Raw genomic sequence first — 24175 nt, 5'->3', positions numbered from 1 at the left:
AGAAAACATTAAGTAATAAAATAGAGAATATAAAGTGTTGATTAACAGAAGGCCTGTTTAAACAAAGTTTCCACAGAGTCAACCAAACGTGAACCACAGCCTTGGTGCCACAGACTGAAAGGCTCCGCCTCTTTTCGTCTTCAGTCGTGTACGGGGAAAAACCAACAAACTCTGAGCGGAGACAACGAGCAGCAGTGAATTTTAAAAGAAGCTTGGATAAATAATCTGGGGCCATTGAGTGCTCTGTATGTTAGAACAAGAATTTTAAAGCAAATTCTAAAATCTGTTGGGAGCCGATGTAAAGAATATAAAATGGGAGTGATGCGAGCTCGCTTGCTAGAACGTGTTAGTAGCCTGGCCGCTGCATTTTGTACAGCTTGGAGGCGAGAAAGACATGATTTGTCCAGGCTGGTAAACAAGGCATTACAATAATCTGAGGTACGGTGGTCCCAGTGGCTCCAGCAGATCCCGGGAACATCGGAGATCTCTGTGCAGAAGAGCGCAGTCCTGGGAACAGCTGGGATGCTGCAGGACCCTCAGGCCTCTGGCAGAGGACCCGAGCTTGAGAGACCGGCCGCAGGCGCGAGCGGGGATTTTCTTTCTGTTATCTCTAAAGAAAAGCAGGGAAACATTTTACAGGAACTGTAACAAAACACACGGTCACTGCATACCAGCTTCTTTAACTTTAATAGAGACAAAAAAAAATACAATCCCAATTTTTCAAACACAAATATTAAAAACTGTCAGATAGAAAAGACAACAAATCTGAAAAAGCTCAGAGCTTTTGCACTGTTGGTTTAATAAAAGACCTGATATACAACCTGCAACACAAAGCGATAAAAATATAGTGTCTGTTGTATTATAGATTATACTGTAAACCCAAAGCTTGCATTCTGCTCGATTTTAATATCCAGTATAATAAAAGGTCAAACTCTCCAGACATTTAAATAGTTCATCACACAGCAGTACGTGGCAAACTAATACTTTCTTTATCACAACACATTTATTAATTCATGAACATTCGTGCATGGCTGGATTAGTGATGCATTTAGTATTTACATGTTTATTAAATAAGACGGGCAAACCAAAACAAATCTAAAGAAACTGTTGGATTGATCAGATCTATTGTAACGTTAAAAAGTCAATCTAGTGTCAAACATGATCCGGGTACCAGGTCGACGTGGAGACAGTATATGTGGAGCTGCCGTTATTGCTGGGCCACACAGTCACCAACACCAGAGCATTTAAAAAAAAACAAAAAACACGGCGCCGTCAGAGTTGAAAGGTCGGTTCGGGCGGTCAGCCTTCAAACTGTGCAGCCCTTTCTAGGTTTGCTGGTGAAAATGAGCAATCCGGCCTCCTTTTAAAAACCACTTTCTGTGCTAAACTGGCACCATCAAAACTGAGAGAGCGAGGTTTACACGAATCACCAGTACGAGGAAGAAAAGGGAAGTCGTTACCGTGGAGACGTTTATAACTGGTCAGTGCTCGGCGTTTCTCAGAAGTCTACTGCACTAAAAGGAACCGTTAATCAAGACAATCTAGGAAACAAACGATCTCCTGAGAACGTCAGTGCTCTAACTTTAATGTTTTAATAAAGACCTTAAAAAGCATAATGTATGACCAACATGGCTTCCTTCTGTCCTCAAAGATGGCTTGGCCAAAACACGTTTTCAAATTAAAAGTACTGAACAGCTGAAGGACCGGAAACAACATATCAAAGACAAGACACTTGAGGTTATTTATTAACCAATGAGGTGTTTAGCAGGGCTGATAGCAAACCAGGCCACGGCCCGTTCAAAGGTCATTTACACACCTTTGAACCAAGTCAAAAATCACAAGCCGAGAAGAATGTAAAAAAGCCAACGATGTGTTTATTGTAGCTCTGTGGAGTTTATGTTACAGGATTGATCGTGGGAACAAAAAGAAAAGCTTCAGTCTGGCTGTTTGACTCTACAGACAGGTACAGGCCAACCAGCTACCAACGCTTCCTGTAAAGAAGCCAAAGTTCCAATCAAATCATCACGTTCCTTAAACCTTTATGCAAACTACGCATAAAAAAAATATTTACAATTTGTAATACAAAAAGAAAAACAAAACAAAAACCACAGCACAGATAAAATGCACAACCCTGAAAAAAGAAAATCTCTTCAAAGCCTGCTGGGCCGACTAATCGTTTCTGGTTCCTGAAATTACAAACATGTTTTAAAAGCATTTAAAAAGGTGGAGGAGGGTAAAATATACAACAACAACAAAAGATGGCTGAATGAGGATGAACCCACACTGTGTACATCTGTGTGACGATACAGAGCTTCAGTTACAGTCGTGCTGCCTGCTCTCCTCCGATGGAATGTCGTCGCTCCGTTTAGCTTTAGTCTCGTTATCAGTCGTGAGTTTTACGATCATTAGTAAAAGTGGGTTCTAAAGGAAAGTAAGCAAACGTTGGAGTGGATGATGCTCCGTGGCTAGCGGTGGATCCCAGTGTCGCCCACCAGTCCATTAGAACAAATGTCTCAGTAATATCCAGGCTGGTACTGCTGGCTCCACGGCTTCTGGTTCCAGAACTGCACAGAACAGAACATTAACACTTTGATCCCCTGATTTATGTGTAACAACTACAAACGGCAGATGCACAAACACTGACCCCTTGCTGCCAGCTCTGGTTGAAGGCCTGGGCTTTATCCATGCCGTTCCTGTTGCCTCCATAGTTGCTGTTCTTGTTGCCAAAGTTGCCACGGCCCCCCCCTCTCTGCTGAAACTGTGCAGGAAAAACAAAGAAAAAAAAAAGTTGATTATGCATCAACGGACGTCAGAGGAGCAATAATTTGATCAGGAGTCATTTTGAAACCAACCTGATGGGGGTGACCCCTGTTTCCACCACGACCCATGCTAGCTCCGCCTCCTCTGCTCATGTTCCCTCTGTTCACTGGACCGCCTCTGCTCATGGGTCCTCCTCTGTGTCCCATGTTGCCCCTCATCGGGCCGCCCCTGGGGGATCCACCCAGGCTAGGAATGGGGCCGCCACCACGGTTAAAGTTTCCACGATTGGGGAATCCTCCTCTGAAGGCTGGGGGCGGCAGAAAGCCGCGAGGAGGACGGTTGAACCCCCCGCGAGGCCCGGGAGCTGCAGACAGACCAGGGTAAAGGTAAGCTTGAGCATCAACTGTGCTGTTAAGGAGCATTCATTTCCCACCCATCAATCCCACCTCCTCTGAAGTTGCCTCTGTTCTGGAAGCCTCCACGGCTGCCACCTCTCTGCCCAGGTCCGCCACCACGGGCAAACTGGTTTTTGCCACCGCGTCCAGCACCGCGCTGTCCACCGCGCTGTTTAGGCGTCGTGCTCCCCTGGTTGGGCTTTTTCTCGGCAGGCAGAGCCGTCTTGCTTTCCTCTTTGTACTGCTCCAGGAGCTTGGCAGCATCATCTTTCTGCAGCTCGGCGTAGATGACCTCATTGAAGCTCTCGCCCTCCTCGGGCAGAGAGAAGAAGCCTGTAATGGAACGGAAACGATTCAATAAGAGAAGCAGCACCCAGGAATAGCTTCTGTCCAAGTGTGTGATGGACTGTAACAGGGTAAAGACAACGGTAATGCTTTTACCTTTCATTTTGAGTAAAGCATGCTCAGGCACTTCCTTGCCATCAGTCTCAACTTTCTTCTGGACTCTCTGCTTGTAGTCTTCATCAGACGGGCAGACGACTACAGCCTTGCGTTGGAAGCCTGCGAACAAACACATCTTCCTCTTCTGGCCCGGAGCAGACAGGTTGGTCTGCAAAGACAAAGAGGCTCATTTGATCAATCTATCATCAAAGACATGGTTGTGACCACACTCAGCAAGAGCCACTTACATGGTCCAGGATGTAGTTCCTCTTCTTGCGAGCAGCAATCTCAATGAATTTTCCCAAGAAGAGCGGTGCACGCTGGGAAATGGCAGTCAACTTTGTGATGTCCTTGGACTGACGCTTCATGCTGCCGATCTGCACGAAAGAAGAAAAGAGCATTTTCCTACCAACAGGGAGAAGCAGCAACTATTTCTGGGACGCTGTAACGTTGGTCTGAGTACTGACCATCATCTTTTCCACAATCGTGTCACTGCCCAGGATGTAGTACTTCCCAGGGTTCTCTTGGATATGCTTATTCACCCACGTGGTCTTCCCTGAGCCCGGCAGACCAACCATGACTATGATCTGGAAAAGAGAGAAAATTGAGATCACTATATGGAGAACTTTGATACCGCAGCGTTGCACTTTTGCATTCATGAATGAAAAACGCTCCTAAACTCTTTTACTCACCTCACAGTCAGCCTTGGTCTGCGGCCCTTTGAGTGCACGGACTCGATCACTGACAGGAATCTGCTGCAGGAAGGTGTAGCCCTGCGGCTGGGGGAAATATGGCGTCTCCAGCTGGCCAAAGTTGAACTCCACAGCGCAGTTGCGGCAGATGACGTGGGGGAAAAGGGCCCGGCCGTTCAGGGAGTCCTTGCCGACTTGGAAAGCGACAGCTGGCTCGCCTCCGTTCTTGGAGTAGGACAGCACCACCTCCTCACCTTCAAAGTCCTGCATGAATAGAGCAACACTCCAGCTTTAGTGTGTAACAAAGACATTTGCCTCAGCAGAAAGGGAAAAAGAGTCAAACTAATACTCTCATGATTCTGTTTAACGCTCTTTGCCTCTTCCATACATTACTGTTCTTCCATCTGCACACAAAGGGGAAAATTAAAAACAAACAACAATCTCATATCTTACAATTAGACAGCAGATGACATCATTCTCCTCGTAGGTCTCTCCAAACTCCTCGGTCACACAGTTGGTGGTTTTCTTGGCTTTTCCGGAGTAGGCATAGGAATGCTCTTCCTCACCTAAACACATGACAAACACTTCTGGATTAATACAGAGTGGAGGTGGTGTGTGAATCATTGGGCTGGCACTAGGCCACGCAGCGCTGCTGTGACGCAGCCAGAGCTGAAGCCATTTTGTACAAAGGTGTCATGAAGCCAACTGGCCACCAGAGGGACCCCTAGAGACACGACCTTCCTGTAAATGGATACACCCAGTACAGTTCGGTTTGTTTGTGTTTCAATACAAAGTTCACCCTCTGATGGGCTGAACTGATGTAAATGTTTAACCCAGCGGTATTCAGCCTGTATGAGTCACAGCAAATAGCTGCTGCCCTAAGATGCTGGCAGCCTTCAGAGGCCAAAACATTACAGCACACCAGTACATCCAGTGATCCTGGGAATGCATTGTGCCATGAGTAAAATGGAAAGTTACAGCGGGCTCCGCCAACACTGAGTCAGTGTTGCGTTTACAGAGTTGCGGCAAACATTGCACTGACCCAGCAGCAGTGTGCCCGTTTCCAGGGACCATCCGACTTGGACGTCATGAATCTCCATGTTCTTGCTGGAAATATGCTTCACTGGAATCTTCTCAGTGATCTGCACACACAGAAAAGCATTACCACTCGTTTCCACTGACCTCACTGAGCCATTCAGAGATTTGTGCAAGATGTGAGCATCGTTACCGTACCTTCATCTCAAAGCAGGCTTTGCCTTTGTTCACACCGTATGTAGCCTTTCCCCCGGACCACAGGTAAGCAAAGCTCTCCATGGTGAGAGACGAGGCGCTGTAGCGGTCCCGCGACACCTTAAAGTGCAGGTCAGAGTTGTCTGAACGGGCAGAAAAAGTACAAATTGAGACACGACTCTTGGACAAGACGGTACACATTTATACATCCTGAGGATGGAGGGACTGGTGAGCTAGATCACCTCTGCTGCCTTCATTAGTAGGGAGCAGAAAAACTAGTCAGGTAAAGTAACACTCGTTTTACTAACCACACTGCTGTTGGTTAACTCAACATCTGGGGAGGAAAAACCCAAAACGTTTTGATGACTACACCAGCACTGACGTACAGGTCGTGCTTCAGGACTGCGAATACTACAACCACCACGGAGAAGACAACGGGCCCATTTATAAGACTTTAGGAAATGAACACCTGGCAACGCCACAACTCAGAGCAACGCGTAAGAAAGCTGAGACGGCTTGTGCCTGCCATGTTATGCACGATTCAGCTATGCTGAAAATGTGACATTGAAGTTAATCAAATATAACATGTCTACATTTGTCCATTAGAACAAGCTCAATTCTGAAGCCGTTTTCCAGGAATGTTTCTAAGCAGTCGTTTACAGAAGGAAGCTGACAAGTCTAAAAACATCCTGTACAAAAGTAGCAAACATACAGCTATCCAGGCAGACTTTTGTGTCATCATTGTCTTCGTCTTCTTCCTCCAACGGGGGAACAGGTGACTTGGACGAGGCACTGAAAACAGATACCAAGAGTCAGTATAAGAAGGTTTGCGTCACTTTAACTGCATGGAAAATATAGATGCCTTGGGTACCACTTGGTGAAGAATATTTTAGGTAGACAGGAGAAGAAACAGACAGAGGGGAAAGCAAATAACTGAGCGAGCCTCCAGACTTTCTGGATGTTGGCTGTATTGTAGGCCTCAGCAGACACTTACCTTGCAGAATCCAGCGAAATCTAAAATGTGAAAGATACACAGAGAGAAGCACGTCCACCTGTTCTAGTATTCAAGGCTATGTGAGAGTCACAGTGATAAACTACAAGCAGACCTCTCCACTGTCAGATAAGTGCGTGTTTGTGCCTCCAGAACTGATATGGGGCAAGTTATATTTAACCTCCCCGTGTTGACTTCTAGATGAAAAGGTCACCACTAACTTTTGACTGTGTTGCTAAGCAGAATACATTGAAAGCATGTTTTAAGAGAAACCAGTGTAGTCAAAACTACAGCAACTTACCAACTCTGTAGTTCAGGAATCTCTAAATATTAAGGATGATGCTTTAGCATCACTTCACCTGCCATCATCCAACTATGGTGCAACTCCTAATCATTTAGGAGAAGGAAACCACTGCGGGGCTCATCACTCCTTTCTTATCTACAGCTCGATGTGTCACAACTGTCCCCAAAGAGCCCAGAATGCCGTACAAACAGCTGCCGTGGGGAGATTTACGGTGCTGGTGGACAACACAGTGCCTGAGGTGGAACTTGTAGTCGTCTACATGGAGCTAAGCTCTGAAGGTTTAACTGGGGGTGAAAAGCGATGGAGCAGCAATACTTCGGTGTGCTAACAGCTCTGCTGCCCTGGCCTAAACATTCATGACGAGGGTTCTCCCAAAATAATAATTTTAAAAAAGTTATTCCATTATATGCCTGTTGATCCTCAGTGCATCGACATCGCAATGAAAACAAAACACTGACCAAGATACACACACACACCCCATGCATGATGTCACCTAGCAGGGGTAGAAAGAACTTTGCAAATGCACACACACCCACACCATGAAAACAGACACACACAGGACATGATACATGAGACAGAAATAGCATTTCGACATCATACAACCAGTGAAATAAAAAACAAAACGAAAAAAGAAAAAAAAGAATAGACCATTGCGAGGCGTAACGATGGACGGTCAATAGCGAGCTTCTCCGTGGACGTTCCAAACAGACGTTGGAGGCTTTCTTTCTTTCTTTCTTTCTTTTTTGCTACCCTGCGGCAGTGGACCCCTTCTTCCACAAATCCGAGCTAGTTTCTCCCCACCCATCCACTGAAAATTGCACATCTGCTACGTTGCTCTGGGTTCCCCTTTGAGCAGCCTTGTTTCACCTTGGGGACACAACAGGCTTTCCAAAACAGTACTTGGCATAAGGAACAGGTGTGAGAATTCATAGAGACTTGATAGATGCACTTCTGCTACAGAATGCAGTCGATTAAAGAAACAGTGTGAGTGGGCACTGTAAAAAGGTAAATGGTAAGGTTCTTTAAGTAGTCAGGGATGACCCTCAAAGCATGTGTGTGAAAATAATGTTACAAGTAGTATAATACTTGAAAAAAATGAGGGTTTTCCTCTTGCTAGTTATGTGCATTGGCACTTAAAGCCAATACAATTCAACAAAGCTATAGATGGCGCTTCAGGGATGCTGAAGGCCATTTTCGCTCTGTCCCATCCTTACCAGCTGTATTTGTTCTCTTCAATAAATTCAAAGTAGCCCCTTCCATGTTCCTCCCGGCGTCTCTTAACACCCTTCTTATTCTTCTGATCAGCATTCGTGTCTTTGTCCGCATCCCCTTTGAAAATAGAACAAAGATATAGAATGAGGTGCTCCTTTTTCTGGGAGAGAGAGGTCGGACTGGCAGTGGGGTTCTGGCCCACAAAGCCCGTTCATTAGTTACATTGTGTGTCGACCATTATCATTTGTATTAAGGTTACTTGGAGGCAACACCTCATCGTTACACTTAAAACAAGACAATCATACTGTGGAAACTGTAACAGCTTTGAAAGACCAGGTAGTAATTACAATATAAGCTGGCCCGTATAAACATTGTGAATGGGGCTGGATAAACAAGTCTCTAATAAGTAAAGTGTTACTATCCTGCAGTAAAGGGCTTAAAAGATACTGCTTTTGATACAAATCTATGTCATTAAAAGGAGGGCAAATCTACTGCTGCCAGGGACAAATGCATCATGCAGGGAAACGGGAAAGCCTACTTAGACCTTGATTTACACCCCCCTCCCCGAGACATTGCACTGAATTGCCTAGATTCATAATTTCTATGACCATCCAACACTATCTATAAAAACCACGGGAAAAAAACTACCCACGTCCTACCTAAACAAGCAGTGCGGCGCCCTTCTTTTTCTCAGCACATCTTGGGATTAGCTAATTCAGATGTTCCCGGCAACCTTTAAAGGCAAACGCCACGACCCTAAAACACGATGTCAGTACAATTAAGGCGGAAAGGGTGGCAAGACAGCCCACTGCAGTGGCCATTTCTAACATTGTGTTTTCACGTCGATCCATTCTAAAATGGGATGTGAAAGCAAATGTTCTCCAACGCCCCCAGCTGGAACAACGGGAACCTCTGAATTAGCTAACCGGTTGAACAGCTAGTTGGCGCTGCACAACAGACACAAAGAAACTGACGCTAGCTGGCAAGCTAACACGCTAACCAAACCGAAACTTAAATCCAGACTAAGCTAAATTCGGTAGCAGATTTCTTATTAGAGCCGCTTTAGTAATTTTAGTCGACGTCTCTCAATGTGACGCTAAAGGTCTCTTTAGTAGGCTGGACTGTGGCTACTTAAGGTCACGACACGACTGCTAACCAAGCTGCAGACCGGTGCTAACGCTGGCTAGCTTAGTAGTGAGGTCACGCTATCTCTCTCTCTCTCTCTCTCAACATGGACGCTCTGCTGTGCGGTAACGCATTCAAATTTAATAATTTCCTCACCGCTAGCGCTTTCTCAAAAAAACCCGACACATCCAACCAGCCGCATTTACATAAGCGATTCTGTCGACTCACCCTCGGCAGCCTGCTCTCCCGGCTCACCGTCTTCCGTATCTATTTTCTCCATGTCGTCCACGTCTCCCTTGAGCATGGGGTCCATCTCATCGTCCTCGTCTCCTTCCTCTTCTCCCTCGCCCATTTCTTCGTCCACGGCAACGCCATTGCCGTCGCCCCCACTCTCCGGCTCTTCCTCCTCGTTGGCCTCCATGCTTTCTTCAATGGGGCCTTCTCCCTCCCCCTCTCCTTCTTCCTCCTCTGCCATACCTTCTTGGTCGGCGGCCTGCTCGAAACCGTCATCCGCCTCAGCTGCCTGCTCCTGCGGAGAAGCGAGGGCCTCCTCGTCCAGCGCGGCCTGCAGGCGGTCCATCAGCTCGGCCTTCAGCCCCTTGTCCGAAAGATTACGCTTTTTCAGCTCGTCTTTGAGCTCGTTAACTTTAAGCTTTTTGACGTTAATTGTGCTCATGGTGAATGTTTGACGGCGAACGCGCTAAAATAAGACGGGAAATAAATAAATGGACGCCCTTTGTTAACGGATGTAGCTCAAAACTGCGCCAAACGGCACCCGCTGTACAACCAATCCTTTGCAGGCACAGAGCTGCGCGAGCCTGCTGTGTGGGGGAGGAGTCGTCTCCTACCGTAACTGCCCAGAGAGAGGCGCAGCTTAGTTATGCAGCCTGTGGCCATCTGTCACTGCAGCTAAACGTTCCTTTCAGAAACCATTGTTGTGGAAAAGCGGGACAGATAGTACACGAAAAGATGGTTCCAGTAAAGAGCGCGAACGTTATTAATTAGTTTGTCATTATTTAACAAAACGCATTTTACAGAGGGCTGTTTAACTAGGTAGTGAGTTTAAGACAGGTCAGGACAGTAGAATAAAGGCACACATGTTGCGTAATGTGCAACGCTAATAATCAATATCGGTAAGCTAGAAACAATGCAGTACAAAGATATCTCTCTTCTCGCCCCTTTTTCAATTTTATAAAATCCAAGAAGAGGCACAAATGTGATATCGTTTAACTACGCCGACACGTCTTTCTGAATACGCGTTATCGCTCTCCCGTGTAACGAAAACAGCTGTTTAAAAATTCCTTTTTGTCATATCTGTCAATTGTAGAGTTTTCAGAGTTGATGTTGAAAATGTCCATGCACTTCTAAACAACACATAACTCCGTGGACTCTTCTGGAAAGCACTTTGGTGATTTGCCAACTCTTTGTTATTCTCATTTAAAGCAGCGCACACCGATTTCACATAAAGAGCTTCAATGGCCGCAAAGCTCAGCCTTGGTTACATCATCGGAGTTTCCTTAGGTTTGAGATGTTTTTGCGATAGAAAGTCACATCCAAACTTTTAAAATCTCTTTGTTTTCAGTCTAAAGACGTAAGATGACGTACCTCTTTGTTTTGATACCTGGCATTGTCAAACTGTGAAGGGCATTACAGTTAATATCACTAATAAATGGTAAACTGATATTTTTCAAAATGAAAGAAAACTAAATCGTGCCTACGAGTCAAATAATAATTAGTTTAGAAGATTGTATCTGGATTAACCTAATGAGTCAAAATAAGAAGTTAAAATAAGACACGGAGAATAACCGCTGTCAAAATAAAACAGGAAACAACGAAGCAAGGAATCACAAACAGATAAGAAGACTGAACAATACACAGCAGGATACAGGGAAGACTCGATTAATCTAAACACGACTGAACACCAACAGAGACCAGATAACAAAACGTAACAAGACTAAACATGCCTCCAATACCAGAACTAAGAGCTCCAAATAATGCTGAATGCTTACAATACGTCCCACACAATGCCATATCTATCACAACACACATTTATATGTGAAATTAATGAAAAATAACAAAATTACTGTAACTGTATTATGTAGTTTTCAGAATTGTGCACATAGTTTATCTGGAAAAGACTGTACGACTGAAAAACTTTCGTTTTTGCACATACAGCTTTTTAGATCCTGGTGATCACTGAAATTAAAGTTCATGCAAATAACACTTCAAAACAATTGTCCTTCTGGATCTTCCAGAGGGAATTAGCTTTTCAAGTCCTTGGGTTTCTAACCCGATTGGTTACAATTAAAAAGGTAGTTTGTGTTGACATTTGAGCAGTTGAGATGGAGACGCTCATTATTAATACAGGGCGGGCCGTTTGTATGGATCCACCGCAATAACATGGGAATGGTTGGTGATATTAAAGTCCTGTTTGTGGCACATTAGTATATGTGAGGGGGCAAACTCCTCCAGATGGGCGGTGACCATGGTGGCCATGTAGAAGTCGGCCATCTTGGATACAACTTTTGTTTTGCAATAGGAAGAGGACCATGTGACACATCAAACTTATTGGTAATGTCACAAGAAAAACAATGGTGTGCTTGGTTTCAACGTAACTTTAGTCTGTCATGAGTTATTTACAAGTTTCTGACCACTTATAAAATGTGTTCAATGTGCAGCCCATTGTGTTGGATTGTCAATGCAACCCTCTTCTCCCACTCTTCACACACTGATAGCAACACCGCAGGAGAAATGCCAGCACAGCCATCCAGTATCTGTAGTTTCAGGTGCTGCACATCTCGTATCTTCACATCATAGACAATTGCCTTTAGATGACCCCAAAGATAAAAGTCTAAGGGGGTCAGATCGGGAGACCTTGGGGACCATTCAACTGGCCCACGACGACCAATCCACTTTCCAGGAAACTGATCATCTAGGAATGCTCGGACCTGCACCCATAATGTGGTGGTGCACCATCTTGCTGGAAAAACTCAGGGAACGTGCCAGCTTCAGTGCATAAAGAGGGAAACACATCATCATGTAGCAATTTCAAATATCCAGCAGCCTTGAGGTTTCCATTGATGAAGAATGGACCCACTGTCGTTGTTCCCATATACCACACCAAACCATCACTTTTGTTGTTCCAACAGTCTTGGAGGGATCCATCCACTGTGGGTTAGTGTCAGGCCAATAGCGGTGATTTTGTTTGTTAACACCATTCACATAAAAGTTTGCCTCATCACTGAACAAAATCTTCTGCGAGAACTGAGGGTCCTGTTCCAGTTTTTGTTTTGCCCATTCTGCAAATTCTGTGCCGATCTGGGTCATCCTCGCTGAGATGCTGCAGCAGCTGGAGTTTGTATGGGTGCCATTTGTGAGTAGCTAATATCCGCCGAAGGGATGTTGGACTAATGCCACTCTCCAGTGACATGCGGCGAGTGCTACGCTGTGGGCTCTTGCTGAATGAAGCTAGGACAGCCACTGATGTTTCTTCATTACTGACAGTTTTCTTGCGTCCACATTTTGGCAAATCCAACACTGAACCAGTTTCACCAAACTTAGCAAGCAGTTTGCTGACTGTAGCATGGGAGATGGGTGGTCTCGTAGGGTGTCTTGCATTGAAATCTGCTGCAATGACCCGGTTACTGCGTTCACCAGATATCAACACAATTTCGCTCCTCATGTGTTAACCTCTTCGACATGTCAATGGCTGTGAACAAAGAGAAACTTGTAAATAACTCATGACAGAATAAAGTTACATTGAAACCAAGCACACCATTGTTTTTCTTGTGACATTACCAATAAGTTTGATGTGTCACATGACCCTCTTCCTATTGAAAAAAACTAAAGACAATGGCCGACTTCTACATGGCCACCATGGTCACCACCCATCTGGAGGAGTTTGCCCCCTCACATATACTAATGTGCCACAAACAGGACTTTAATATCACCAACCATTCCCATGTTATTGCGGGGTATCCATATAAATGACCCACCCTGTACCACTACTTAATCCCGTAAAGCCTAAGTAAGCTATGTAAACTATGAAATAATTGCCAGAAAATTATTTTTTAAAACTAAATTGTTTATTGAATCTGCTGTCAAATAAAAAAAAAACCAAAAAAACAATTTTATTTATATAGCGCCAAATCGCAACAACAGATACTTTATATTTTAAGGTAAAGACTGAGAATAACTGAGAGAAAACCCCAACAATCCCCTATGAGCAAGTATTTGGCGACAGTGGGAAGGAAAAATCCTCTTTTAACAGGAAGAAACCTCCGGCACAACCTGGCTCAGGGAGGGGCGCTGCTTTATACTCTAGGAACCACAAATAAGTGTGAGAGCAAACTGTTCTTGGGTTGACAGGGTACTACGAGGTCTTAAAGATTAGAAAAAAGATTTCAATGCACAGGTTTTATTTTTTTTAAATGTATTTATGTATTTATTTATTTTTTGCAATTTATTGCTTAATATTGTTCAATTTATTTAAAAAATGGATTAACCTGTAACAACACTGATGACTTTAGTTTAGGCAGATGATCTGGTGACCCCTACAGCAAGCAGACAGAAGAAGAGGACAAACACACATTTTAAAGTTCACTAATAATAATAAATAAATAAATAATAAATCACACAAAACGTTGACTAATGAACTTTGTCCCAGTATTCCAAAAGCTGTTTTTCCATTGAAAGAATAAAATGAAAAGAAAAATAACGTTTCTGTTAGCTGGACTTGTTACACATACATGACTTTTCTTTGCTTAAAGCACTTACAGTAAAATAGGTATTAAGTAAACACTAACTTATCATGTATTAATAAATTAATAAATACATTTCTGAGACATGGATTTCAGTTATTTGGAAATATTGTAGCTATATTTGCAGTTTCTCGTTGATACCATTGCTGCTAAGGTGAAAACAAACATTGTAAGAATAATGTGGATAGATATTTCCGCACACGTCTATTCAGGCATGTTGTCGGACTGTTCCGTTGTAAGAAGGTGCAGTGACATTTGCGGGACAGCGACAGTATGTAGGACATGAATCACGTCAAGAAATACAAACACTCAGCCGCCTGCTCCTTTTTTAAGGTTTCTCCGAGCAGCTGCTCCGTGCTGCCTCCCTGAGGAGCTTATAATAAATAGCCAAGTGACTTCATGAAGTGTTCTCCCGTGCGCTCTCACTCATTCTCCACTGTGCCACTGCCATCACTCCACATCTTAGAGACTGTGCCCAGCATTTCAGCTTGTTGTAGTTTGTTTTTTTAGGCGTTCACGTCAGTGGATATTTTTGCACCAGGTCCAGGATTGGCAACAATAACAGAAAATGCCCCCCGCCTTTGTTCGGATATCTTTTTAAATATTTACAAGTTGTCATGTCATCTCTGACTGGAAGAGGAAGAGAGGGGTTTCCAGCCTCGATCAGAGGAGGTCTCTGGGTAAGTCCGATTTGTTCGTTTTGGGCAAAATTTGTTAGCATTTGTGGGGTTTAGAGTTTCTTGAGAGTACTGTTGCACTAGAAAAAACAAAACACTTGGGTGTGGTTACAGTAGTCCAAGTCGATTGATATTTAATTTCCCCCTGCCAAAGCCCACATACATCCTTATTTATCATGATTTATTTCTCAGAGCGCAGAAGTGCAGCATCACTTTGAGACCGCAGGGAAGGACCGCCAGCCCAAGGAGCGCCCCTCTCCTGTGGGTGCCGGAGGGTCCAGGGGCGACCCATATCGGAATATGTGCCAGAGAGCAGACGATGTCCCGTCTTACAAGTCCCTCCCTGGATCTGTAGGAGACCGCATCCGGACAACCATGTCCTTTAGGACTATATGTAGAGGAGGCTCCATGTCGGCGAATCCCGGCTTTGGGAGGTCCGATCGGAAAGTTGCTCGTTGCGAGAAGTGCTCAGCGACCCTTGTTGCTCTGAAGAAACAAGCCCTTAGCCTGGCTGTTCACCATCACTTCTCCTGCAAGGTCAGTGACAATGATACTGTGATGGGGATCAAGTGGCAGTCGTGACAGTGCAGCCGTGTGCTTTCGAAGCAGTCTATATAAAATTTCGTGTTTGGACTCAACAGACAACACGTAACTGAAATGAAACAGGAGCTGAAAGCATATGGATGCTTATCAGCAGGTGGTACTGGTGTATATTTGTTACATTAATTAAAAGAAATGCACATTCATATTTTTTGTGATGCAATTTAGTGACAAAAGTATTCACAAACTTGCTTTTTCCTCTCAAATAACCTCTTTGGGTATGAATATTGTGAATTGAAAGAATAAATATGCATGAAAAATGTTAAAAGCAGACATGAATGCTTCAGCGAGGGCCGATAAACTCTAATAAACCTGCTGTGAAAACATTTTATGACACTTATGTCACACAGAAGCATAACTGGTAGTTCCTTTTGAGGCTATGGTGATGCTTAACAAGTGTTCTAAGGCTCATGTGGGACCTTCGGTGCTTCCTTTTAGAAGCGTGCACGTTTGCACATTCATCACCACCAAAATCCATCATTCGCCAAAGTAAACCAGTGACATTCCTGCGCCAGTGGTTTTAAATGGCCATGAATATTTCATGGCGACATCCCTATGTCATCTCCACAGTTCTCTCCATTGAGGGAAGGCTATTTATTTTTGTCCTCTTAAGTGGGATGGGGTGTGTCATGTTTTTGGAGACCACAGGGAGAGCAGGAGGAAGATGGGAGGCACCGTGCGGCCACAGACGTGGTCAGTAGAAATCTGATAAGCCAGATCTAGCTGCTCGCAGGTTTATTGATCCAAGCGTGATTTCTCAGTAGCATCATGGGTGTATAACGTCATCTGTTAAGATGGAGTTGCTGCTGTCTCTGCAGCACCTTATACTCTATCTGTCATCAGTCTAACCTGAAATTCAGTCTGGCTTATTTTTGCCTCTTTGATACATCAGGATTATTATCCCTATATATTATTTATGAGGGAAGTTTATTTAGCACCAGCTGTTTCAGCACGTTTAGGCTTTGAGTGAAATTTTGCAACATTTAAGAGCTCCTGTTGAACTCCTGTGAGGGAACATCGGTCATTGTAGTGTGTAGGAGGGAAGGAGAAACAGTGCGTGCTGGATGCTGCTGTGTGTGTCTTTCTCAGGATGAAAAACAAGATGATGGTTTTTGATTCCTTCTTGTTAGCTGTGACAGCCGGGCCAGACCTGAACCTCAGGTGTCAAAATCTCTGTTTTAAAGTAGCACGATTTTACTTGTTCTAACCTCCTGTTGTCAGATTTTTCCAAATTAAATTGGATTTTTTACATCCAATCCAGATAGCAGCTGTCTATTACAGTAACACAGTGATGACATGACATTCAGCAAAATGCTAATATTGGCTGAAAAAAGACACACAAACACTGACGTCTCGCTTTTTCTGTTTTGTTTCAGACAAAAAAAGCCCTTCTTCCAGGATGACATGCTAGTCTCCGAGAGTTTCCAGTGAATTGAGATTTATGACATGTTCCATCCACTCGTGAGATGCAGTAAACACAGTTTTTTCACTGGGCTGTTAAAGATCATAAAGACAGTGTTAATCAATACCTCCATGTAGAAAGTGGCTTCCCGTGACTCTGTTCTCGTATACTCAGTGATCATTCATACAGCCAGATATCAAACAGAGCAGATTAGACTGTTACTGTGTCCTAATGTGAAGATTGCGCTCGACTTATCTTATTTTGTCAGTCAATTACAGGCGAGTGTTGTGCAATAATAAAAAGGTACTATAAACAGCAAAGGTTTTTCCTGTCTGTAACTCCTGTTGCCATGTTCTCTCACTTGTGCAGGACTTGAGTGACCTGTCGGCATTTCTTCATGAAAACCTCCGGGTCCATAGTCGGTCCACCACGGACTTCAGAGAAAGAGACCAGGGGGAGTGTGGAGCCTGCGGTACAAACCTGTACCAGCTCAAGCAAGAGGCCATCCATGTGGCTCTGAGCCGGGGTCAGGCATTAGCCAAGCCTTCTTTTGAAGCCAGCCTCAGCACTGGCTCACTGTTTGGACAAATTGAAGCAAAGCGAGGAGACAGGGCTTCGAGGGAGGCTCTGGATCAAAGCCACACTCCTCAGAGCCCACGCAGCCCCAGGACGCCTCAAAGGACCCCACAGACCCTCAGACGAAGGGGGCCCAAGCTCCCCAACCCTGATATGGGCCGCTGGGTGGAGGAGCAGCAGCAGCTGGTGGCTTCTAAATCTGCATCCAGAGCTAATGGTGTCACCACAAACCCTTACCGTCAGGTACCACTATGAGCCCTTTTCTTAGCATTGAATCTCACATACCCTCCTAACGAGCTATATGGGTAATGTGTGCCTTTACGGGTGCACGTGTCAGCGAGCCAGTGATTCATAGGGCCTAATCAGAGCCTATTTCGATCCCGTGGCTGAGTGTGTTGTTCAAAAGTACTTTTGCTAATGGAATGGAATTGGGTCATGATTTACCTCTGTCGCAAGAGCCGGCCGGTCAAAAAGCACTTGTGATCAATAGAGCGACGGTCGTATTAAACACTGCGGCTGGCGAAATATGCATTAGTGTGATAGAAGGTGGTTGAGCGTGTCCTTCCCAAGTCCCCAATAAAAAAAGATTATAAACCTGTACAAGGTGACTGAGAACTGACTTTTCTTTACTCAGTTGGCTCATTTTCTCTGTAAGCCAACAACTAAAAATACCCCAAATCCTTCATTTAATGTAGTTAGTGACAGATTCTAGGACTATATTTGACCTGGTTGACAGATAATATGTGTAGGCATCACAGTTTTCATTTTGCTGAACCACAATGTTATTGTAAACTGCATATAGATATATCTTAGGAGGGTGTCTACAGTGTAAAATTGCTTCAAGGGTGGAGGTTTACCGGGAGCTCTCTCAAACAGCTCAGGGACAAGGACAATTTCATGCTAGCATATTCACTAAAGGAGCTATTCCTAACATTAGCATCCCTGTCACGCTTTGTCTCTGCCAAAGCTAAAAATTGATTTCCATTCACTAATCGTAAAATCTAAACTTAGTCCTGCTTCTGGTACTGATAATAAGCTCTTGATATATACTTAGTGAACTGCAGACACGGGGCAGCTTGAGCTTTTAAGGATCTGAGTATAATGTTAGCATAAAATAAAGTGTGATCTTACATGCTGATAGCACACATTTTTAGAATCCTTCTTAACATCATAAGCATCTGTGTAAGGTCCTTTTAAAAGATTTACCATTTTAAAAAACGGAGTCAGCTCTAGATTGCATTTTCACTCAACTCTGAGAGTTAGCACTACCGGAGTTAGCTAGCTGATAAAAATCTGCTAGCAGCAGTTGTCAAAAGTGGCAGTCACCATCCAGGAAGAAAGTCTGCTTTGTGTACTTTTGTCTGAAATAACAGAGCCATTGTTTGAAAAATGACTGAGAATTTCAATTTATCAGCCCGTGTTATCACTATGTGAGAATACTAAGGAGTGCTTAAATGGACCAAAGGAGTCTTCAGAGATTCTTTTAAAAACTGTTATTTTGAAGGCACGTCTAATCAAATGTGACAATAACAGCGCTCCTGTACTGTGCACGGCTGTGGAAGAAATGATTCGTACGTGTTTCAGTTTGAGAGCAGATCAACTGAGGTTTTTACAGCTTCGGTGAAAGCGAAAGCGTAGGACGAGAAGTGAGGAGACGCAAAGAAGGGCAGAGGGAGAAAGGAAGAAGAGGAGAGAAGGAAATGAAGTGTGCAAGATTGGAGGCAAGGAATGAAAGGGTTGAAGGGAAGGAAGGGCAACGAGGAAGGAGAGGGGAAAACAAGACATCATAAAAGACCGCATGAGGAATTGGAGCAAGGGAAAGTGAAGCGATAAAAAAAAGATTACGACAGAAGACGCGAGTCAAAAAGCAGAAAGCAGGAGGGTTCGGGGAAGTGTGCATTATCCATATTATCTCTGGCTTCCTCATTCCCGACAATGACCGCAGATTTCCTCTGGCACTAATTGGCACTTTGCGTTTGTGATGCTAACAAAAGTTGACTTTGTTATCTTGCCTTAAGAACGAGCTGAGCCACTGCTGGCTCAGAGGCCTGCAGCACGAGTTCACATCGAGCTGCGTGCAGAGTCGACCACGCCGCTCACACACACAGACACACACAGACACACACTGTGAACTCATGAATGAACCCTAAACGCCCACGCTGGAGCGTTGGAGTGTTGGAATATATTCGTGTAAGGCTGCTTGAGTGATGATGTGACTATGTGTCACATCTGAATCACGTTTTGCAGTCACTGCAGCCTTCACAAACTATCCTTCACACTCCAAATGCAGTTGGCTGCATCTGTAATATGACTAACGGTGTATGTTAACCCAGCGTGCTCCTCTCAGCCTGCGTGCCCTACTTACACAGACGCCCACCTCATGTTCCTCCCCAGAGTAATTCCCGTGATAATAGCCCCTTTTGGAGTGGGTGCTGCAGTGCAATTACACATTTGGATTTTTTAATGAGCTTTTTCCCCCTGCAGGCTACAGATGATGCCTATCAGAGCTGCAGGGATGTCGGGGCTGTACAGACCACCTCTAAGATCCCGCACATATCCAGAGTGGTGTCCATCGCCAACACTGCAGCTATGTCCTTTCTGACTAGGTAAGCCAATATATGCACACCAAATAACGGCAAGTGTTTGAAAAGGATCTGTACTGGCTGCACCAGGAGTTTCCGTGCAATGACACACCCCCTCACTTCTTTCCCGTAGGGCAGCTGAGAAGCTCAGCCTGACACTGAGGAAAAAGGGCCATGCTTCTGATCCAGCTCCCTCTCAACTCTCCACCTGCTTCAGGGAAATCATCCAGAAAAACCCACCGCCCGTCCCCACCTGCCTGCTGCAAGCTGCCACTAGAACCAAGGACTCGCCCAGCGTTGGCAAGGTAGACTTCAAATTCTAGCACATCAAATTGATCTGTACTACACTGAAACACATTAACTGCTCAGAAATCCCATCAATTATGATACTTGGAGGAGAGAACATAATTTAGGCACTTACTAAAATGTGTCATGAAGCAAAAACAAAGCAGAAATTTTAGTGATCACCAGGCTGGAGACCATTACTTACACTGGGGTTGGATAAAAATGCACGCCTCCCTATTTATTTATTTTCCCTCGATGACACGCTGCTGCAGGCCTAAATGCATTTTATAATTTGCTTATGCAGGTCTGACTAAAAAATGTAAAACTGTAACCAGCCACTCATTAATTGTTGCTAAAAAGAAAGTTCACAAGAGAATCAGAATTTAAATGTGTACATGTGTGAGCCTTAGATAAAAGGTTCCCCAACCGTAATGTTCTGCTAACAACCGCTGTTGTTCTAGTATAGACCACCAAAAGGCTTCAGCACTGGCGGTGTGGTTGTCAGAGCAGTAGCCATGCTTAATTTATAGTCCTTATCTTAACCGTGGCTCAGGGGGTCGGGAAGCGCATCTGTAACCGGAAGGTCACCGGTTTGATCCCCGGGTCCTCTGTCCTAGTCGTTGTGTCCTTGGGCAAGAACCTACTGGTGTTGGCCAGAGGGGCCGATGGCGCGATATGGCAGCCTCGCTTCTGTCAGTCTGCCCCAGGGCAGCTGTGGCTACGACTGTAGCTGCCTCCACCAGTGTGTGAATGTGAGAGTGAATGAATAGTGGCATTGTAAAGTGATTTGGGTGCCTTGAAAAGCGCTATATAAATACAATCCATTATTATTATTATTAATGGAGTGGAGCAGCCTACGCCGTAGTGGTCGATGTCATTGTTTGCATTTATGCTTCGATGTGTCTGCGTTGTTCCGTCACAATATGTCAAACTGAGCTAATCTCGTTGAACAACAGTTGCATCAGCACTGCGAAGGGAGAAAGACTGGAAAACAGTCTAAAGTCTCCGGGAACTTCATTTGTTTAGTCGATCACTAACGGAAATATCTAGTCAGCCAATCACATTCCAGCAGCTAATGCATTCAGGCATGTAAACACAGTGAGGTCAACTTGGTGAAGTTCAAAGTGAACATCAGAACGGGCGAGAAAGATGACTTAGGCAATGTTGGCGATTTCGGACATTGTCGTTGGCGCCAGACGGGCTTGTCTGAGTATTTCAGAAACTCTGCTGGGAGTTTCCCTCACAAACATATCTGGGTTTACAGGAAATGGTCCCAAAAAGAGAAAATATCCAACCAGTGGCATTTCAGTTGCACAGAGTGGATAGAACGGTAACAGTACCTCAGCAACCAAGATATCTTCGATATCTTCGATATCTTGGTTGCAATGGTTGAAAATCCTCTCTGAACCTACAACATCAGAATATATTTTTAATCCCAGAGGAAATGACGTGGTCACAGTTGCTCCAAGACAGTAAGAACAGTAACTAACAATGTACCTTTGAGCAGACGAGCTAAAGCAGCAGACTGGGTGCCACTCCTGTCAGCTAAGAATAGGAAACTGAGACTACAGTTCACATGGAATCAGTGATGTTCCTTAACAGAAGATTGGACAAATATTGTCCAGTCTGATGAGTCTCAGTGTCTGCTCCAGCAGTCGCATGGTAGGGTCTGAATTTGGCATAAACAACACGAAAGCATGGATCTGTCCTGCCTTGTATCAGTGGTTCAGTCCGTGCTGTGGGGGATATTCTCTTCAACTCTCTGTCCAAATAGCACCAAGTGACCATTGTCTGAACACTACGGGCGACACACGTATCGTTGCTGACCACGTCCATCCCTGCAGTATCCTCAGCAGGATAGCGCACTCAAATAATCTAAAGCTGGTTTCTTGACCATGAGCTCACTCAGATGGCCTCAACAGTCTCCAGCTATCAACTTAATAGAGCCTATCTATCCTGGTATTATGGACCAAAGTATTTCCAGCACTTTATTAAATCTACAAGGAAGAATTAAGGCAGTTCTGAAGGGAAAAGGGGGTCCAACCCACTACCGACGAGGTGTAACATGTGAAGTGCACAGTAAGGGTTAGTCATCATACATGGATCACTGGCAGAATACTGGCTCATCATTTTAAGCAAGCTACAATTACAGTCAATAAGATTTTTCACTCACTCAAGTGTTATCCTGATCAGTGTACAGTGTTTTCATGGCATATTACTAGCAATAGGATCAATCACAAAAATTGTGCTCTGCTTTGCTATAATGTGTACTTAGAATTCTGCACATCAGGCTAACATGATGGATTTAATGCAGTGCTATAAATCAACTGACGGCCACCACTGGATATAATGTGCAGCATCTACTGACTGCTTTATAATACACACAGACATCCTGCATGCATTATTTAAAAAGGAAAAAATATATAGGTTTCACTATGAAATACGCCACTGGGCAACTACGTGTCCTGTATTGTGAGGTATAAATATATAGAATAAACCTGGACTGGTGACTGATTGACAAAGAGCCCACAGGCACCATCTTGGAAGTGTTTTGACCATCCGTGTTGTGGGGTAAGGAGATCTCAGTCAATTTGGACGAGATCCTATATCACCCGTCCGTTGTGATACACTGTAATGTGGTGCTAATGTCTCCATCTTGTTCTCCTCCTCCCTTCTCCTCACCTCCTCAGGGAGAGAAACTCGGGGAGATCAATATGGCTGGGGGCCCTGCCCTCGTCTCATAGATGGACTCCTGGGTGTAGTCTAGAGTTACAGATAAGGGCTCAAATAGACCACACCGCCGGCCACACCTGCTTGAGCACTCAGCTTTGTACATCTAAACGTGCAAGAATATGCATGCGTGTGCGAGTCGAGGAGGATTTTCTCAGCTTGCAAATGGTTCTCCTGAATAATTTAACCCTCATAAAAAGAGTTTGACAGGTGTTCAATATGGTTAAGAAACCACTTCTTGCGTAAGGTATTAAAATCATGAGGAAGGGAAAAAAATCCTTCATGTGGCAGATGGAAAATGGCTTTTCAAATTCAGTCAATGTAGGATGATCTCATCATGGTGTAATGCAGTCCTGTGCATTTTCAGGAAAACCACATTTGAGTGGGTGTCAGAACATACATCTACTTGCAGTCTTGCAGACCTGAATTCAGAAAAAACAATTTTATAATTGGCTTATAAGCCCTAATAGGGTGCGCTGTCTGGTATATGCTGCCTTGTTTTCCTGCAGACCAAGACCTGTGAGCCTTGTTAGGAGCCTGTCAGAATCAGGATATAACTCGATTTAAGAGCTTAAAGCCGCTAAATCTCAGACTTCCTCCAGAGATGTGCATTAAGGAATTAATGTCACGACATGCAGAGATACAGCAGGAGGAATGCATTGTCATGCAGCTGATGTATGATGTATGAGGCGGTTGTGTAGTTGCTGCACTGACTGAATCATGTGGTGTGTTGCAGCCTAAAGGTAATATGCTTTTGTTTCAATTCACCATTTTGTTCTTGGTTGTCAGTTCATTTATATTTGATGTCCTTACAAAACAGGCGACTGGTTGTCCAAAGACAGTTTGTCTGTTTAGCTCAACAAAGTTCACCTCCATTGCTTCAGGATCTCAAAGATGCCCTAATACTCTTTGACATTTATCACTTTGTTCTGCCCAGGTTTTCTCTTTTCCAGCTGAGGATTTAGACAGTATTTCAGCCGCCTGTTGTTGAACAGCAGGGGCTCAGAGCACAAGTCTGACTTTTCCTTTACTCTTCAGCAGCTGTTTTTGGAGTCAAAAACCTCTGTTGGTAATCATACGTTTAAAAAAAAAATGAATGCATAAACAGAACAGACACCATATCGCTGCTGTTTGCTGTCTGTGGTCTGCACATAAATCAGCTAGCATACATACACGCTGTACAGTAAAAGCAGAGTATCTAGTCCCTTTATGCATTTAATAAACTGTAGAGTTTTCAGATAAAACAGTCTGACTCTTTCCTAAAGGCTCCATGTGCGACATAGTACTGCTCAGTCTTGCCTCATTGGCGTTTAGATTAAGATCTCATTTTGTTGGTACCTGCTAGCATTTAGCGCTGTATATTTACATGCTAGCATCATGTTAGCGTTCAGCTTTTTAGCTTAGACTGGACAG

General features: G+C 44.2%; 2 protein-coding genes across 4 annotated transcripts in view; one reads left to right on the top strand and one right to left on the bottom strand.

Annotated features, from left to right (window-relative positions):
- Positions 1-670: 670 nt before the first annotated feature.
- Positions 671-9972, bottom strand: hnrnpub (heterogeneous nuclear ribonucleoprotein Ub). Its single transcript, XM_085247549.1, has 14 exons — positions 9379-9972; positions 8028-8142; positions 6231-6310; positions 5522-5661; positions 5331-5430; positions 4742-4854; positions 4289-4552; positions 4064-4183; positions 3845-3973; positions 3597-3765; positions 3207-3488; positions 2853-3124; positions 2645-2758; positions 671-2564 (listed from the first exon to the last, which is right to left on the bottom strand). Exons 1-14 carry the CDS (start codon positions 9824-9826, stop codon positions 2514-2516), a joined length of 2397 nt encoding a protein of 798 aa, XP_085103675.1. The 5' UTR covers positions 9827-9972; the 3' UTR covers positions 671-2513.
- A 42-nt stretch (positions 9973-10014) lies between these two features.
- Positions 10015-24175, top strand: part of kif26bb (kinesin family member 26Bb) — a 29680-nt gene continuing 15519 nt past the window's right edge. For 2 of the 3 annotated variants that reach the window (XM_085247547.1, XM_085247548.1), the window contains exons 1-5: positions 14359-14590; positions 14780-15124; positions 16959-17408; positions 19650-19771; positions 19881-20052. In XM_085247547.1, the coding sequence (XP_085103673.1) occupies positions 14528-14590; positions 14780-15124; positions 16959-17408; positions 19650-19771; positions 19881-20052 (1152 nt within the window). In that variant the 5' untranslated portion in view covers positions 14359-14527. Of the gene's footprint in view, positions 10559-14358; positions 14591-14779; positions 15125-16958; positions 17409-19649; positions 19772-19880; positions 20053-24175 lie in introns of those variants that run through there. The other variant, XM_085247546.1, reaches the window with a different exon arrangement.

The sequence above is a fragment of the Mchenga conophoros genome, linkage group LG15, assembly GCF_057382185.1.
Source record: "Mchenga conophoros isolate Kocher_MC1m ecotype Shallow Benthic linkage group LG15, M_conophoros_male_GT1.1, whole genome shotgun sequence".
Lineage (NCBI taxonomy): Eukaryota > Metazoa > Chordata > Actinopteri > Cichliformes > Cichlidae > Mchenga > Mchenga conophoros.
The sequence above is the reverse complement of the archived record's forward strand: the minus strand, read 5'-3'. Positions and strand labels throughout refer to the sequence as shown.

Bases quoted from the DNA above. Each gene is read 5' to 3' on its own strand.
- hnrnpub (XM_085247549.1), bottom strand. From the start codon at position 9,826: ATGAGCACAATTAACGTCAAAAAGCTTAAAGTTAACGAGCTCAAAGAC. The intron at 4,855-5,330 runs GTCAGTGCAATG...TCATGTGTTTAG, and splicing joins AACGGGCACACTGCTGCTGG to GTGAGGAAGAGCATTCCTAT. The intron at 4,184-4,288 runs GTGAGTAAAAGA...TCTCTTTTCCAG, and splicing joins AGACCAAGGCTGACTGTGAG to ATCATAGTCATGGTTGGTCT.